This window comes from Tinamus guttatus, unplaced genomic scaffold (assembly GCF_059628265.1).
Source record: "Tinamus guttatus ecotype Peru unplaced genomic scaffold, ASM5962826v1 Tinamus_guttatus_pri_ptg000674l, whole genome shotgun sequence".
NCBI classification, from domain to species: Eukaryota; Metazoa; Chordata; class Aves; order Tinamiformes; family Tinamidae; genus Tinamus; species Tinamus guttatus.
In genome coordinates this window covers 3,868,297-3,881,378 of record NW_028289208.1, presented here as the reverse complement: position 1 = coordinate 3,881,378, position 13,082 = coordinate 3,868,297, and the positions used below count along the sequence as shown (strand labels likewise).

The 13,082-nt window shown below is 62.5% G+C and overlaps 1 protein-coding gene across 1 annotated transcript; it reads left to right on the top strand.

The window, feature by feature from the left end:
• The first annotated feature begins 1,230 nt into the window (after nucleotides 1-1,230).
• Nucleotides 1,231-5,718, top strand: SLC38A7 (solute carrier family 38 member 7). The gene is made up of 10 exons (XM_088536475.1): nucleotides 1,231-1,533; nucleotides 1,723-1,921; nucleotides 1,998-2,142; nucleotides 2,457-2,555; nucleotides 3,826-3,883; nucleotides 4,198-4,312; nucleotides 4,537-4,684; nucleotides 4,763-4,962; nucleotides 5,406-5,460; nucleotides 5,540-5,718. The coding sequence occupies exons 1-10, from the start codon at nucleotides 1,267-1,269 to the stop codon at nucleotides 5,640-5,642; spliced, it is 1,389 nt and encodes a 462-aa protein (XP_088392601.1). The 5' UTR covers nucleotides 1,231-1,266; the 3' UTR covers nucleotides 5,643-5,718.
• Nucleotides 5,719-13,082: the final 7,364 nt, after the last annotated feature.

Sequence of the window (13,082 nt, the reverse complement as noted above, 5' to 3'; positions counted from 1 at the left end):
CCCGCGTTCGGAGCGCGCCGCCAGGCCGCGGAGCCGCCGGTCCCTCCGCAGCCCCGCGGTGGCGGCAAAGACGGAGCCGGCGCCGGGGCCCGTCCCGCCGCCTCGCAGCCCCTCGGGGCGGGGGGACGCGGCCGTGGGCGCCGCGCCGGCGGGCGGAGCCGGGGGCGGAGTGAGCGCGAGGCCCGGGCGGCGGCGCCGCGGGCCGCAGCGCAGCGGCGGGTCCGGCCGGGCCGCGGTGAGTGCGCCGGGCCCGGCGGGGGCGGGGGGCGGCGCGGGCCGGGGCGGCTCCGGCTGCAGCGAACCCGAGGCAGGGAAAACCGCGTCCTTTCCGTCATCGCTTCCATCGCTTCCCGGGCGTCCGACCCCGGCAGCTGCGGGCCGCGCCGCTTCCAGCGCCCTTCCCGGCGGGAAGCCTCGGCCACCCCCACGAGCCCAGGCGGGAGCGCCGGGCTGGGCCCGGGGACCCCGCGCGTGGGGCGGCTCCAGCCGGGCCCCGGGCGTTGCTGCCTGCGGTGAGAGCCGCCGCCGCCTCCCCTAGCCCGGCTCTGCGGTCTCGTTTTCCTAAAAACCTCGGCAGAGGATCTCTTGCGAAAACGTGGGAATACATAGCCGGGAAGCAAGAGGCTGCCTGCTCAGGAAGAGCGCAAGGAGAAGGATTTCCTGTGGCTTGGAGGTCCCCACGAGGCCTGGCCATGCTCGCTCAGAGCTGGGGAGGGTTTGCGGGAGCCCATCCTGCCCCTAGAGAGGCTCTGGGATTCGTGGGATTTGGTGCAAGGGCTGCGCCAGGCGCTCCCCGCGGCCCCTTCTGCAAACACGGCCGGGACGTCGCGGCTGCCGGTGGCTGCGCTCGGCGCGGTCCCGCTTTCCCTAGGAGCGCGGTGTTCCCTGTCACCGCTGACCTTTACCCGGCAGCGCGTGCACGGCCACTGCTGTCCCCTCCACCCCATAGTGCCCTGGCTGGAATTACGGGGCCTGCGTGCGAGGTGCGCTGAGAGCCAGGGAAGGGTTCACGTGTGCCCCTGTCTGATGCCTGCGTTGCCTCCCTAACTGGCTCTTGTCCCTCTTGTGTCCCCTCCAGGTGCAGTGACGGGATCTTCGGCGTGGCTGCGCTCCCTGCCTGGCTGCTGGCTGCCCCGCTGCTTGATGGAGCCAGCGCTGTCGGGGACCCTGCTCGCGACGGCCGGCTGAGCCGGGCTGGGACGCAGGTGGGACACCGAGGACAGCGCGCGCTGCCGTGACCCGGGCGGATACTGCCGTCTGACCAAGATGGCTCAGGGCACCGGGAGCATCAACAGCGACTACAGGGACTGGGAGTGGAGCGCCGATGCCGGGGAACGGGCCAGGCTCCTGCAGAGCCCCAGTGTGGAGACGGTCCCCAAGAGCGGAGAGAGCCAGGGGGACAGCCTGGGGGCCACGTCCGCCCTGGGCGCTGTGTTCATCGTGGTGAACGCCGCCCTCGGCGCTGGCCTGCTCAACTTCCCCGCCGCCTTCAACACGGCCGGCGGCGTGGCCGCGGGCATCGCGCTGCAGATGGTGAGAGGCGCGGGAGGGAGGGCCCTGCGTGGCACGCGACAGGGGTGCGTGGGTGGGAGCTGCGGGGGACTCTGTTGGGTGAGGTGCCCTGAGGGACAGCAGAGGCCCGGGCTGTGTTTGGGTTGGCTTTGGGGACTGTGGCACGTGGTGCCCTCACTGTGTCCCCTCCGTGCTTCCTCCCCACGCCAGTGCATGCTGGTCTTTATCATCGGAGGCCTGGTCATCCTGGCATACTGCTCGCAGGCCAGCAACGAGCGCACCTACCAGGAGGTGGTGTGGGCCGTGTGCGGGAAGGTGCCCGGCGTGCTGTGCGAGGTGGCTATCGCCGTCTACACCTTCGGCACCTGCATCGCTTTCCTCATCATCATCGGAGACCAGGAGGACAAGAGTAAGAGCGCCGCGGGCGCCCCGTGGCGCGGGGAGCGTCCCTGCCGCGCGCCCTCACGCCGCGGCTCTGCCCGCAGTCATTGCCGCGCTGGTGACGGAGCCCGAGGGAGCCGGCAGCCGCCACTGGTACACGGACCGCAAGTTCACCATCAGCGTCACCGCCCTCCTCCTCATCCTGCCGCTCTCCATCCCCAAGGAGATCGGCTTCCAGAAGTACGCCAGGTAGGTGAGCGGAGCCGCAGGGCCGGGAGCGCCTGACGGTCCGGGGAGACCCCCTTTCTGCGCCTGGCTTTGCCACCAGCCCCTGCGGCTCTGGGCATGTGCTTCTCCTCCCCGCTCATGGTCTCGGCTGCTTCCTGCACCATCTTCGGAGTCGGTCTCGGGGAGGCGAGGGAGGGCAGGGCACGAGATGGGCCTGGTGGGAAGGACCGCGGTGGTCCAGGCTGCCGCGGGAGCCGGCCAGGGCTGTGGAGATGGGCGCGGAGCCTCTGCGGCAGCCTGGGGAGGCTCTGCCATGCCGCTGTCCCCTCCCGCAGCTCTCTGAGCGTGGTCGGCACCTGGTACGTCACTGCCGTCATCATCATCAAGTACATCTGGCCTGACAAGGAGCTCGCGCCTGTGGAGATCCCCACCAGGTAGGTGCCAGGTGCTGCTGGTGACCCCGGCGTGCTGCAGAGCCCAGGGCCTTGCTGAAACGAGGGGTGACACACGGTTCCTTCCCAAGCCCCATCCCGGCTCCCAGCGAAGCTGCGTGTTCCTGCCAAGACCTCCCCCAGGCTGCATGGCTGCAGCTTGGCCGGAGTGGGTGGTGCGGGGGGCACCGTGTCCTGGTGCCCTTCTCCCGCTGTCAGCGCTGCAGCACGAGCGCAGGCATGAGGGCACCTGCTCTCGCGGCAAGCGTGTCCTGCAGGCTGCTGAGGAGCCGGGGATCCCGAGGAGACCCCAGGGGCTAGAAGGACAAGGGGGCCCCACCACCAGGGACCCCAGAAATGGAGTCACTGCTCTCTGGAGATGCTGCTGCAGTGGCATGCATGGTGCCCCTGCCCATGGGGTCCTGTCCTTCCAGGTGTCCCCAGAGCTCCATGAATTATTTGTGGAGCGCTGGTTGAATTTCAGCTCCAATACAGCTGGACCCAAAGGTCCCTTCATGGTGTTTCTGCTTACCCATAACTGAGAGCTCTGGGTCTCTTTTTGGGAGGATTTGGGTGGTTTTCTTTGTCAGCAAAGTGTGAGTGGCTTCACCCTTCCTTCACTGTGTGGGGCTGTTTCTGGAGCCAGTGTGGGCAGTCCCAGCTGTCCCAGGCGTTTAGGGCACCATAAAACTTAGACCAGGTTTCAGCACTGCCCAACAGGTCATTTTTCTTTCTTTAGACTTTCTTTTCTTTCCCCTCTCCCTTCCTCTCCCTTCCTCTCCCTTCCTCTCCCTTCCTCTCCCTTCCTCTCCCTTCCTCTCCCTTCCTCTCCCTTCCTCTCCCTTCCTCTCCCTTCCTCTCCCTTCCTCTCCCTTCCTCTCCCTTCCTCTCCCTTCCTCTCCCTTCCTCTCCCTTCCTCTCCCTTCCTCTCCCTTCCTCTCCCTTCCTCTCCCTTCCTCTCCCTTCCTCTCCCTTCCTCTCCTATTTTTGTTTTAACTCATTCTTCTACTTCTGTAATTCCTCAATCTTGGACGTCTCTGATGGTTTCTGGGAAGGCCTGGGTGTATCTGAGCGAAAGGCCCTGGTCTTCAGAGCGCGCCAGAGCCCGGGAGAGCACCCGCTCTCTGCCCGGCGTCGTCCCGCTGGTGGCATCCGAGGAGGAGGCCGGGCTGGGCAGCAGCCCCGCTGCCCCATGGCCCTTGCGGGTCCCCTGAGGCCGTGGGGGGCTGTCCCCACCGCACGCTCTCACCGGTGGGTATTTCTTTCCTGGCAGCCCCTCCACGTGGATGGCCGTGTTCAACGCCATGCCCACCATCTGCTTCGGATTCCAGGTGAGGCTGCGGCCTCGCGGCTGCCGGGCACGGGGCTGCTCTAGTCCCCAAAGGAGCTGGCGGGTCACGGCGGGTCCTGGCCACCCTCCAGTGCCCTGGCTGCGGCCTGGGGCGCCAGCTGAGCTCCCTGTAATGGGCTGCAAGTAGGATCGGGAGAAATCAGTTTTATCCAGGCCGCTCGTGTCCCCAGCGCGAGCCCGGGGCCTCGCGCGCTCCCCGCAGCGCTTTGCGGCGGCCGCATGCAGCGCGTGGCCTCCCGCGCAGCTGCCGCTCGTCCCGCCGCGTTCCCAGTGCTCTCCCCGTGTCCCCGGCAGTGCCACGTGAGCAGCGTGCCCGTCTTCAACAGCATGAAGCAGCCGGAGGTGAAGACCTGGGGGGCGGTGGTGACGGCGGCCATGGTGATCGCTCTTTTTGTCTACACGGGCACTGGTAAGTGAGGGGACCTCTCGGTGGCCTGTGCAACATGGACATTGTCCCCGGAGGGGCTGTGAGCCCCTGGCGAGCTGAGGTGCCCTGGGCAGCAGCGCGAGTGAGGGAGGAGGGGAGGGCTGCCCTGACCGCTGTGCACACCCCCGCATGTCACATCCCTCTGGATCTTGTCACTCAGACACAAGCTTTCCCTGTCCCCTGCTGACTGCTCCCTTCCCTGGCAGGCGTCTGCGGCTTCCTGACTTTTGGCACTAGCGTGGACCAAGACGTGCTGCTCTCCTACCCCTCCAACGACATCCCCGTGGCCCTTGCCCGGGCCTTCATCATCCTGTGCGTGCTGACGTCCTACCCCATCCTGCACTTCTGCGGCCGGTGAGGGGCGGGGGTGGCCGGGGCTGGCGGCCGCGGGGACATTGCCAGGACCCTCCTCGCTCGGGTTTGTGCCCACAGGGCTGTCCTGGAAGGTCTTTGGCTCCGCTACACCGGGGTGACGGTGGAGGAGGACGTGGTGCGGGAGCGGCGCCGGCGCCTGCTCCAGACTGTCACTTGGTTCCTCCTGACTCTCCTCCTGGCTCTGTTCATCCCTGACATTGGCAAAGTCATCTCGGTTATTGGGGGCTTGGCCGCCTGCTTCATCTTCGTCTTCCCAGGTATGGCCCTGTCTTCCTAGGACGCTTGGTGGCCTGTGGAGGGCTCTCGTCCTTGTGTCTCAGGCAAAGAGGGGTCAGGATGGGAGCACAGGAACCAAGAGCCCTTTTGCAAATAGTGAAAGTGGGGCCAGTTGGCAACCCAGCTCTTCTCCTTGGGCTCTCTGCTCCATAACTGGGAATGTGGGAGAGGTGGGATGAGGACTGAAGGGGAAATCCCTCCCATCTCCTGGCAAGGTGCTTTGCTTCTCTCCAAAGTGGGCTGGGAGGGACTGGGATTACTCTGGGATCCATCTACCTGTCTGGAAGAAGCCAGGGAGAAATAGGAGAGGACACATCCCTGCTGCTTCTGCAGAGCAGCGCTCGTCGCTCTGGACGAGCAGCTGCTTGGCCGCCTGGTGCTCACGGTGCTCACCTGGCTCTAATTTGCCTCCCCTCCCTGCCAGGGCTTTGCCTGATTCAAGCCAAACTCTCCGAGATCCAGGAAACTCGAGCGGTCAGGTAAGGGCAGCTCTGCTCCCCGCTTTCCTCGACGGCAGCGGCGTGTGGGTCCCCTCTGACTGCGCTTGTGCGTCCGCAGCTGGTGGGCCCTGGTCAGCTACGGGGTGTTCATGGTCACGCTGGGAGCCTTCATCTTTGGACAGACCACGGCCAACGCCGTCTTCGTGGATCTCACGGCCTGACTCCTTCTCCAGGCTGCTCCGTGCTGCTGCTGAGGGGAAGTAGATTTCCCATCGGACTGGAGGGGTGGGGGGGGGGTGGGGAAAGGTATATTGGGAATATATAACTGGAATGTTTTAATTTGGGGCTTCTCTGAAAAAGCCCTGCAGGGACTTGTATCTCACTGTCTTAGCACGCCAGGTCAGGCTTGGCTTTTTGGCCCCAGCTCCCTGGTAGAAGCAGAGCGTCGCTGCAGGGAGGCACCGTGGGCACCGGCGCGGCGCAGACCCCGCTCGCCCCGTGCCGACACCGGCCGCGTCCCCTCATGCTCCGGGCGGGAAGGGCTCGGGACATCTCCTCCCCGGCACCTGGAGTTGACACTGTTTCTGCAGCAGGCTCGGAGGGAGATGGCGTGTCTTCTGTAAAGGGACCTCCTGTCCACGCTTTGCCTTGCCGTCGGTGAGGACGGCACTGCGGGCAGGAGAGTGGAAATCTCTTTTTTCGTGGAAAGCAAAGAGCTCTGGGCCCTGGCTGGCCTGAGGAAGCTGTAAAGCAAGAGGGTTTCCCTGTGCTCAGCGCAGCCGGTCCTGCAGCCCCGTAGCTTAGACACGGTGACATCCCTGCAGTCCTCTCCCGCACCGCAGTTCGGTTTGGATGTGGTGTCCCCGTGACTCGTCTCGCCAATGTCCTGCTCCAGCTCGGCGCTGCGGAGTGACACCGGCCCCAGGGCTGCGCCTTCTGCTACCCAAGTGGGAATTCTGCATCGAGCCCGACGCGCGTTGCTGCAGGAAGCGCCGCGGCCGGCGGCCCACGGGCACCGTGTTTGCACGGCCAGGCCCTGGCGCAGGACGCGGGACGCGGTGCCGGGACCTGCAGGCGCTGCAGAAGCTCCTTGCCGCGCTCCGACCCCGTTAGCGCTCCGTGGCGCTCCGGGCTGTTCCCCCTTGGCCTTTCGGGCAGTTTCACTTCTGTTCGGGAGCACTTGCTCTGGGCTGGGCAGTGAAACCGCCACAGAGAAGCGCTCCTGCCGGGTCTTGGAGCTTCCTCGTTTTTGTTTGGCCTCTAAACCCCTGGGGGAGGGAGGGATTTCTGTGTACATGTTGCCGTGTCCTTGACAGGGGTCCGGTGCCCTCGGCAGACGTGGCCCCTGGCCCGGCCTGTCGTGGTGGGAAGGCGATCGGGACCGATGTGTTTCCTGCTGTGTTTTTTTGCCCCTGCTCCCCAGATCTCTGCCCGCGGTGCCCGCGTGGGAGCCGGGCAGCGTTCCGAGCGTGCCAGGCTCCCCCGAGGCCCCGCTGGGCTTGGGGACGGGGTGTCCGTGAGCAAACATGGCTTGCTTTTCCCAGGCAAAAGCACAAGGGGGACGGAGCCGTTGGCCTGGGTTAATGGGTGATTTATTGAAACAGAGTCCAGCTGTGCCCCGCGCAGGAGCGGGAGCGCCCCGGGCAGCGCGGATCCTCCCGCCTCGGAAAAGCCGCAGAAAAGCCATGTCTCCGCTGGGTTTGCAGTGACAACAGCCTGGGCTGCCAGTGGGAGGGAGAGCAAGGAGCAGGGCCGGGCGCTTTCCGGGGCTGGCCTGGTCCAAACCGCGGCGGCTCGGCGAGGCCGTGGCGCTCCTGTCCCGGGCCTCTCCCGGGAGGGCAGCTGGCCAGAGATGCTGCTTGATTTTCTCCCCCGCCTTTGCCGGCACCCTCTGGCCTGCCCGGTTCGAAGTGGGGGTAGCGGAGCTGCGTCCATCACGGGTGCCCCGTGTCTTTGGGCACCCTATGTAGACACGGGGCAGTCACAGGGGTGCTCGCTGCCCTGGTAATAAGGCGACGTGGCTGTTTCTCTGCTTGCCTTACTGCTCCCGTGACTGTTTACAAAATGACGACTTTTTATCTATTTTCTACGTGCAAAAATGGAAGACCTTGACTTAATAAAAGTGACGTTGTGGTGCGTACGCTGGGTGAGCGCGCTGTGGTTTCTGCGTGTCCGTGGGGTAACAGTGAGAGTGCCCTGTTGGGGTAAGGAGATGCTTCCGGACAGGGCTTTGGGTGGAGGCTACGTCCCCAGATGCCAGCGCGGCCTCTCTGTGCTTTGGTGCAGCGGGAGCTCCGGGCATGGGGAGCACCATGAGGAGACCATGGCCGGGCATCACCCTGGGAGGACACTGCAAGGGGGCTGCTCCTTCTGCTGGTTCTGGGGACACCCGCAGCGCTGCAGGGAGCCCAGCTCCACACGGGAGCCATCGCACTGGGGCCCGGCCCCTGCGGCCTCGGCAGGGGAAACTGTCTGTTCCCCCATTCCCAGGCCTGGGAGCTGCCGCGGACGTCACGGCCTCTTGTTTCCCAGTTTTTGGAAAGGGCTGCGGGAGGCAGCGTGGGAGGCGTCAGCGCCCAGGCCGCGCAGGCCCAAGCCCCGTTGCAGGGAGCAGCCGCAAGGCCGGAGCGGGCGAGGGGATCCCAGTGCCCCGGAGGACGGCAGGTCCCGCACAGGGAGCCCGGCTGGCACCAGGTCACCTCCTGCCTCAGGAGCCCGTGGAGTCGTTGGGCCGGGCAAGGGGCAGGGGACCCGCGCGCGGCTCCCCGGGGATGTGGGCTGTCATTTGGGGGCCATCACGAAGCGTGGCGTGTCCCCCCAGCCCTGGATGACCAAGGGGCCAGGGAGGTGCCGTCGCCGTGTGGGGGGAGGCGGGGACGTGGGGTTAATGGTGCTGAGGGTGCAAACGGAGCGGCGCCAGGCAGGGCCGCGGGGCCGGCCGTGCGAAATGGCCGCCAGGCCCAGGCGGGCCGCAGCCGGTGGCGCTGCGTGGCCCGGGGTGCAGCGTGGGGCAGCTGCTGCCGTGTCCAGGGGGCGGCTGTGCCCTTGGCGCGGGGGGCAGCGCTGCACGGGGGGACGCTGGAGCGCGCGGGGCTGCGGCACGGCCTGCCCAGGGCGAGGGGCAGCGCGGGGGACACTGCGTGGGGGACAGTGCGGGGACACCGCCTGGCTGCGGGGGGGCAGTGCGGGCGATACCACCTCACCGCGGGGGGCAATACAGGGCGATACCACCTCACTGCGGGGGGTATTGGGGGCGATACCGCCTCACTGCGGGGCGGGGGGAGCACTGGGGGCGATACCACCGCACCGCGGGGGGCAGTGCGGGCGATACCACCTCACCGCGGGGGGCAATACAGGGCGATACCACCTCACTGCGGGGGGTATTGGGGGCGATACCGCCTCGCTGCGGGGGGGACAGTGCGGGCGACACCACCTCGCTGTGGGGGGGCAGTGCGGGCGATACCACCGCACCGCGGGGGGCAGTGCCTGTTGCCGCGCGGTAATGGGCGGTCCCACCGCGCTGTGCATGGGGGGAGGCCGCGCTCGGGCCGTACCACTGTGCGTGCTCGAGTGGGGGGACGCAGCTCCCCCCGCGCAGCCGCGTGGGCCCTTCCGGGGTCGCCGACGCTCGGGCGGGGGGCGGTGCTCCCCCCCCCCCCCACAACGCCGCGCGCCCTTCGGCGCTCCACTTCCCCTTCCTGCCCCGCCCCCGGCAGAGCGCCTCGCGCTCATTGGCTGCGCCCGCCATCCCTCGCCTCGTCCGCCGGCGCTGATTGGCAACTTGTGCGCATGCTTCGACAGAGGCATCTTCCGGCTCTGATTGGCCGAGACCCCGGCAAGGGCCCCGCCTCCTCGCGGCCAATCATCGCGCGACGCTGGCTCCGCGCGGGGCGGGGGGAGCGCGGAGGGCGAGCGGGCGGCCCCGAGTGGCCGCGGCGCGCCCATTGGCCAGACCCGGAGCGGCGCCTCCTCCCCATTGGTGGCGCCGCCGGGCAGGGGGCGGGCGCGCGGCGGCTGCCCCGCCCTCCGCGCACCTCCTCCCCCCCCCCGGCGTGCCGCGAGGGGGCGGGGGAGGGGAAAGGCCGCGACGTGAGCGCGCGACCCCGTCCGCCATTTTGTAGCGAGAGCGGCGGTGGCGGCGAGCGCGAGCGGCCCCCGCACCCGCCGTGCGAGGTGAGCGCCACCCGCCGCAGCCCGGGGGGCGGCAGCCGCGGGGGGAGTGTAGGAGCAGAGCGGCCTCCGCAGAGGAGCGGGGCGGCGGCGACTCCGTGCGGGGCCGGGCGGCGTGTGGCGGCGCAGGCCGTGGGCCCGGGCCCCGGGAGCGGCGGTGCCGGCAGGGGGAGCCCGCGGGGGCCGCCGTTTCCGGACCCCGCGCGGGGCCGCGGCGGGACGGAGGAACCGGGCGGGCTCCAGAGGGCTTTGCCGAGCGCCGCGCCGGGAGCCGCGAGGGCTGAGGCCGGGACGGGCCGCCCGGCGCGGGGAGGAGCGCGGCCCGCGCGGGCGCCGCCGCCTCGCTGGAGGCCGCCGCGGCGCTCCCCGCTCCGCTCCGCGCGGGCAGGGCGCGTTGCGAAGGGCGAAGCCTGCGGAGAGCGCGCGCGGGCGCCCGGCCGCGGGCCTCCCTCGGAGACCCGTGTTGGTGGGGGTAAACGGGGAAGAAAGTAACGCGTAAACGGGGAGATCCCGTGGCCCAGCCCGGCTCCACGCGGGGAACGCACCCAGTGCTGGCCTGGAGCAGGGGCGCCCTGCGCAGGAGCCTGCGCTGGCTTCAGGACTAGCAGGATCAACAGTTGGCTGCCTGTAGAGACACTGCTTTGTTAGGAATAACTCCTTGGTGATAGTTTTATTGCTCTGAGGTGTATATAGCCTTTTTCATAAGTTTGTTACGCTGAGTTGAGGTTAGTGGCCTGTCACTATTTAGTTTCAGCCAACTACAAACTATTCTGTTTGGTCTCTATTTGCAGCAGAAAGAGGGTAACAAACTTTTGTGTATAAATATAATAAACACAAGCAGGGACACTTAGTCGCTCGCTGTGTCACAGGTTTAGACATTGTGTTTTTCCAAGCCTGACTTTTTAGAAGGATATACAACGTTGGCTCCCCGTATTTCTTTTGTTTTTCCTCCAAAGACAGGTAACAAAAGAGGTATGACATCCAGCAAGTCATTCTCAATGCATGTAGCTTAAATGCTTCCTGTTTCTAAGGTAACTGCATTGCCGTTGACCAAAACTCCAGGCAGGGCTAACCCAGATGAGGTAACTGTCTTGTAAACAGGAAATAAAGTGAGTTGCTAACACATAGATGGGTTTGTCCCTGCCGTAGTTCCGTGATTCCTCTGTCCCAATGCTCTGAAGTGTGCTTTTAACTGGTGTTCCTGTTGTCCTGGTATCCCTGAACCCAACTCTTAGTAAACTTGCTATCTCCTGATCTCCCATCTTTGGAGAAGAGCCTATTGCAGCTTAGTGTTCCTAGATGATTTTAATATTTAATACTTCTTTTTTTCCTTTGTTAATGGATGCCAAAATGGCTACTCTTGGTATTGAAGGCAACACTGAATAAAGTGGAATGGACACTGGACAGGTATTAGTGAGCAAAAGTGAATAGTGAAGCCTTGTGACCCAGTAATAAATGCTACTGAGGCTCTACTGCTCTACCCAGCTGTCTTGTTTTATAGCTCTGGCTACTATTATGAATATGGCAGTTCTCCTTTCCTTCTTTTTATAACATTTAACTGTCCTAAAACACTTTTTGCTTGGGACAAGTCTGCTGCCCCTGAGAATGGATCCTTAGCCCATCTAAAATGGGAACTTTAAGCTGCAGTGTCGAACTGGAGGAAAAGTGGAATGTGACAGGCCCCTGGGTTTCTGTTTCCTGCAGAGTCTCCTTGTTGAGATGTGAAGATGCCTAAAGGCGCTGTGTCATGCTGTGTGCCTGGTGCGTTTGAGGGGTTCCCAAAGCTAAAACTTAACTGTCCTTAGCATAAACGAGTGTGCTTAGTTCAACTATTAACTGTAAACTAAAGTTATCCTGTTCAATCAGTGATGTCCAGTTGAGTGGAACTGTATGCAGGTACCTGGTAACTTCTAACACTTCCAGCATGGGTCTTCTGAGGGGAGTGTGGCTCTTTATTTTATTTATTTATTTATTTTTGATTTGAAAAAAATGGGTAAGAGACTTCAAAGAGCAGGCTTAGTGATGTTGCTTTTAGTACTTTTTAGGAGATGGTTGGGGCCAGGAATTTAAAACCGTACTAGTGAGCCTGTTGCTGTTCCTGTTACTCGAGCTATTTTACCCTCCACATGGAATACACATGGCCTTAAATCTGTACAGCGCTTGAAACCCAACAGAATTGATTATTTAGCTTTGCAAAATATTAACAAACTGAAGGCTGATTAAAAGAACCTTTAAGTGATTGCTAAGCCTGTTTCTGGGGGTGTGTGGAGGACTTCAGTTTGTTCATACTATCCTCTGTAGCAGGACTTAGTTGCTCCTAGTGATCAGTAGTGTTGTGGGCAGCCGAGCATTATGGAGTGAGTGTTTGAACTCGATGGGCCTGCAGGTTTGTGCGGAATCAACACTGAAGTGTTTTTGCTACATCTGACTACTGGTTTCATGGCCATTTCGTGCTTTTGGATTCTCGCCTACAATTGTATTTATGTCTTCATAGGCCAACAGAGCTCCACAGTGTTAGAGAACCTGCTGAGACTTCTACCCTGCTAAGTGTTATATGGATGGTCCCTTTTCCTTGAAAAGTGTTCGGGCTAGGTAATACTGCAGATTTCAGTAAATATTTTCTCTTTAAAATCAGCTGTAGTGCACAATAGACAGTGGTCTTGTGGCCAATAGCTATATCTGAAAAAATCTGATCGGATTATTAAATTTAGGACTTTTTGTTTGTTTTTCTTTTTTATTACTGATTGAGGCTTGAATTTCCTCAACCTATAAGGATGGCGAGTCTGCACATGGACTGAGTCTCCTGAATTCTTGAAGGTGGTAGAGCAAGTTTCATTCGCACCAAGACTGTATGTGTCTAAAAATACAGTTTGCTTTGCATAGCAGTCATAACTTTCTTAATTGATGCCATAGAAATGGAAGTTTAACTTTGCATTCAATGGCCAGAGTGATATCTGTTCACTTCCACTTTTTCTGGCAGTGCGTCTTTAATGACTGTAATGTCATATCCCATTGTAAGTTGGTCGTGCTGTTTGACACCCTGAGATGTTACTAGTTGTGTTCTTGTGAGCGCTCCCAAGCCCTTTACCATCAAGGAGGGCACGTATGATGCAAACACTGTACTTAGAACATAAATAGGAAGCTCCTTCCCTGGACTGTTGTGTCCTGTGCTTCAGTTTCAGTATATGCCCAGGCACTTGAGTTCTGCTTCCTTGGAAAAGAAAATCCCACTTAGAGTTTAACTTGGATTCTTTTGTGGCACTGCCAGACGTTACGGTTCAAAAGTGGGAATGTTTGCAGTGGCTCTGTGCAATTAAAGCATGTAGAGTTGCTTCCTTTAGGAGAAAGGAGTGACACTAATGAAGGGCAGGCTGTCGGTGTGAGTGGCGGCCACAGGGAATCGTGGAGTTGTGATGAGGGTCTCATTCACATCAGACACTGTATTTTGGCAGTAGCCTAGCTCAGAGTTCCAGTACCTAAAACTTGATTTT

What these genes read in the sequence shown, in the direction of transcription:
- SLC38A7 (XM_088536475.1), top strand. Translation starts at nt 1,267, where the DNA reads ATGGCTCAGGGCACCGGGAGCATCAACAGCGACTACAGGGACTGGGAG. An exon ending in CGGGCATCGCGCTGCAGATG is followed by an intron (nt 1,534 to 1,722) that starts GTGAGAGGCGCG and finishes TCCCCACGCCAG; the next exon opens with TGCATGCTGGTCTTTATCAT. An exon ending in CCTGTGGAGATCCCCACCAG is followed by an intron (nt 2,556 to 3,825) that starts GTAGGTGCCAGG and finishes CTTTCCTGGCAG; the next exon opens with CCCCTCCACGTGGATGGCCG.